Raw genomic sequence first — 2203 nt, 5'->3', positions numbered from 1 at the left:
TTATTATTGATTGTGGTGTAACCGACAATTTCAATCTTTTCTCCATCATGATACTGCCTATTGGTCTAGTGGTGAGGATTTTTTTCTTGGTGTTGAGATGCAGTCCATACTGATGGCTGCAATGTTTGACTTCTGTAGCTTGTGTTTCAAGTCAAACTTTCAGCAAACAAGCAATGCAGCATAATGTAACAGTATATTCCTATATTGATAATACATTTTTAAGAAACTTTTGCTGACTCAAGTTATGAAATATTCTTCCACAGTTACATCTACAAGCTTTATTTCATATTTATATCAGCTTTTAATTGGGTTTTGCATAAGGGATAAATAGGGTTCAAGATTCCCCCCAATACTGACTCAGCATTATTCACTTGAAAAGACTATTCTAAAACCAATTGCAAAAAAAGAGTATAAGACAGGGTCGCTATGAGTTGCAAGCGACTTGATGGCACGTAACAACAACAACAACAGCAACAACACTACTGTAGAATGAGTATAAAGACCCAAGAGGGGTGGGAGAGGCTGGAAACAGAGGGATGTGGATGTGTAGGGGGAATAAGGGATTAATCATTGGGTTATACACAATTTTATGAGTGGGTGGGGTTGAGGGAAATTGAAAGAATTTGTTCAAATTTGTATTAGAATTTTGTAAGTAAACTAATGAAAGGAAAAAAGTCAACTTGGGGAGGGGGAAGGGAAGAAGAGGGGAAAAATGTGCAACAAGGAATGAATGAAAATCTAACTTTTCTGTAAACTTTTGTTAAAATTACTATTAAAATAAAAAAAATTATTTGAAAAAAAAAAAAAACAACCCTATTACCTCAAAGTATTTTTGTTTAAATAAGGGTCTGACTAGCTATGGGTGTGGTTCATTAGTCAGTTTGTCAACCTTGTACAAATAACATCACGTCTTACTATAACTTTGATTCTTTTGCTATCTTTTAGTGTAAGTCGTTCAGCTGTTCTTTCATTGCCTTGGAGATTCTTGGTCCTATGCAATTCCAAATAAAGTATAAAATCAATTTGTCAAATCCCAATAAAAACACTACCAGGACTTTTTATTTGTATAGTTGGTTAGTTATGTTTGCTAGATAGCTTTAACTTCATCATGAATTGTGGTTTTAATAAGAAATCGTGCTCTTTTATGCTGTTTCAACATCTTTGAGTCTCAACACTATAGCAACAGGATCATAATCATTCTTTTATCCCTTCCATTTGCTTGATAAACTTCGTCTGGCCTTTTCATTTTAGCCTTCTGAATCACTAGGTTTCATTGTATACACTGTGTAAAGTTCAGTTGTTTTTCATGCCAATATGAAAATATTTTAATAGGTAAATTAAGACAACATTTATTGATATGATTGATGTATCTGGCTTTAACTCTCTGATAGTCATATTTCTTGAAACTGACTATATTAAATGTGGTTATTTGGTCATTTTTATTTTTTACAAAACTCTTTTGTCATTTAAAATGTTTATAGTTTTTGTTTTAGTTATTTCTATTAGTTTTTAATCTTAAAATTGAATACATTTATTGCAAATGTCTTAAAGTTACTAACTCAGTATTTTCTTGCTGTTTTTCAGTGGCTTTATGAAAAATTAATTCAAATCCGTTTTAATTTTGGGGTCTTTTAGAATTAATTTCTGATATGATTTTTGCATTTTTAGTTGCTTTTCTGAATTCACTGAAGTGACTTTTTTTTGCCTTTTGTCCATTTCTATTCTTAAGTTTTTGAATTTCTAGTTTAAGGCAATGAAAACCCCCATAATAAAACATTTTCCTTTCTTCTCTTTAGGTTTCTGTATCAAAATGTTCTATATCAAGCCAATTAAGTACAAAGGTTCTATCAAGAAAGGAGAAAAACTGGGAACTCTACTGCCCTTGCAGAAGGTTTACCCTGGCATACAATCCCATGTGCACATTGAAAACTGTGACATGAGTGACCCCACCAAGTACCTGTAATGGAAAACAAGCCGTCAGTCTAAGAAGAAAGGCATTTCCTTAAAAACATGGATGCAGTTTTCCAAGGTCAACGTTAAAACAGAAATTGATGTTAGAGGGGGGAAAAAAACCCCAGCAATTTGATTTCTATTGTCACTCGGTAGTGTGTGTTTTTGTTGTGCTAAATAAAATATTTAACGTTTGCCACTTCATAAGCTTTTGCACATATAAATTGCTGCTAAGTGTCACTTTGATGTCAGG

The 2203-nt window shown here is 32.7% G+C and overlaps 1 protein-coding gene across 1 annotated transcript in view; it reads left to right on the top strand.

Moving 5' to 3' along the window:
• LECT2 (leukocyte cell-derived chemotaxin 2) overlaps positions 1 to 1963 on the top strand; it is a 16734-nt gene extending 14771 nt beyond the window's left edge. The window contains exon 4 of the mRNA XM_006899485.1: positions 1797 to 1963. Coding sequence (XP_006899547.1) covers positions 1797 to 1963 — 167 coding nt within the window. The remainder of the gene's footprint in view (positions 1 to 1796) is intronic.
• Positions 1964 to 2203: the final 240 nt, after the last annotated feature.

The sequence above is a fragment of the Elephantulus edwardii genome, unplaced genomic scaffold (assembly GCF_000299155.1).
Source record: "Elephantulus edwardii isolate Elephantulus edwardi_28Jun2011 unplaced genomic scaffold, EleEdw1.0 scaffold00259, whole genome shotgun sequence".
NCBI classification, from domain to species: Eukaryota; Metazoa; Chordata; class Mammalia; order Macroscelidea; family Macroscelididae; genus Elephantulus; species Elephantulus edwardii.
This window is presented reverse-complemented; position numbering and strand designations above follow the sequence as displayed.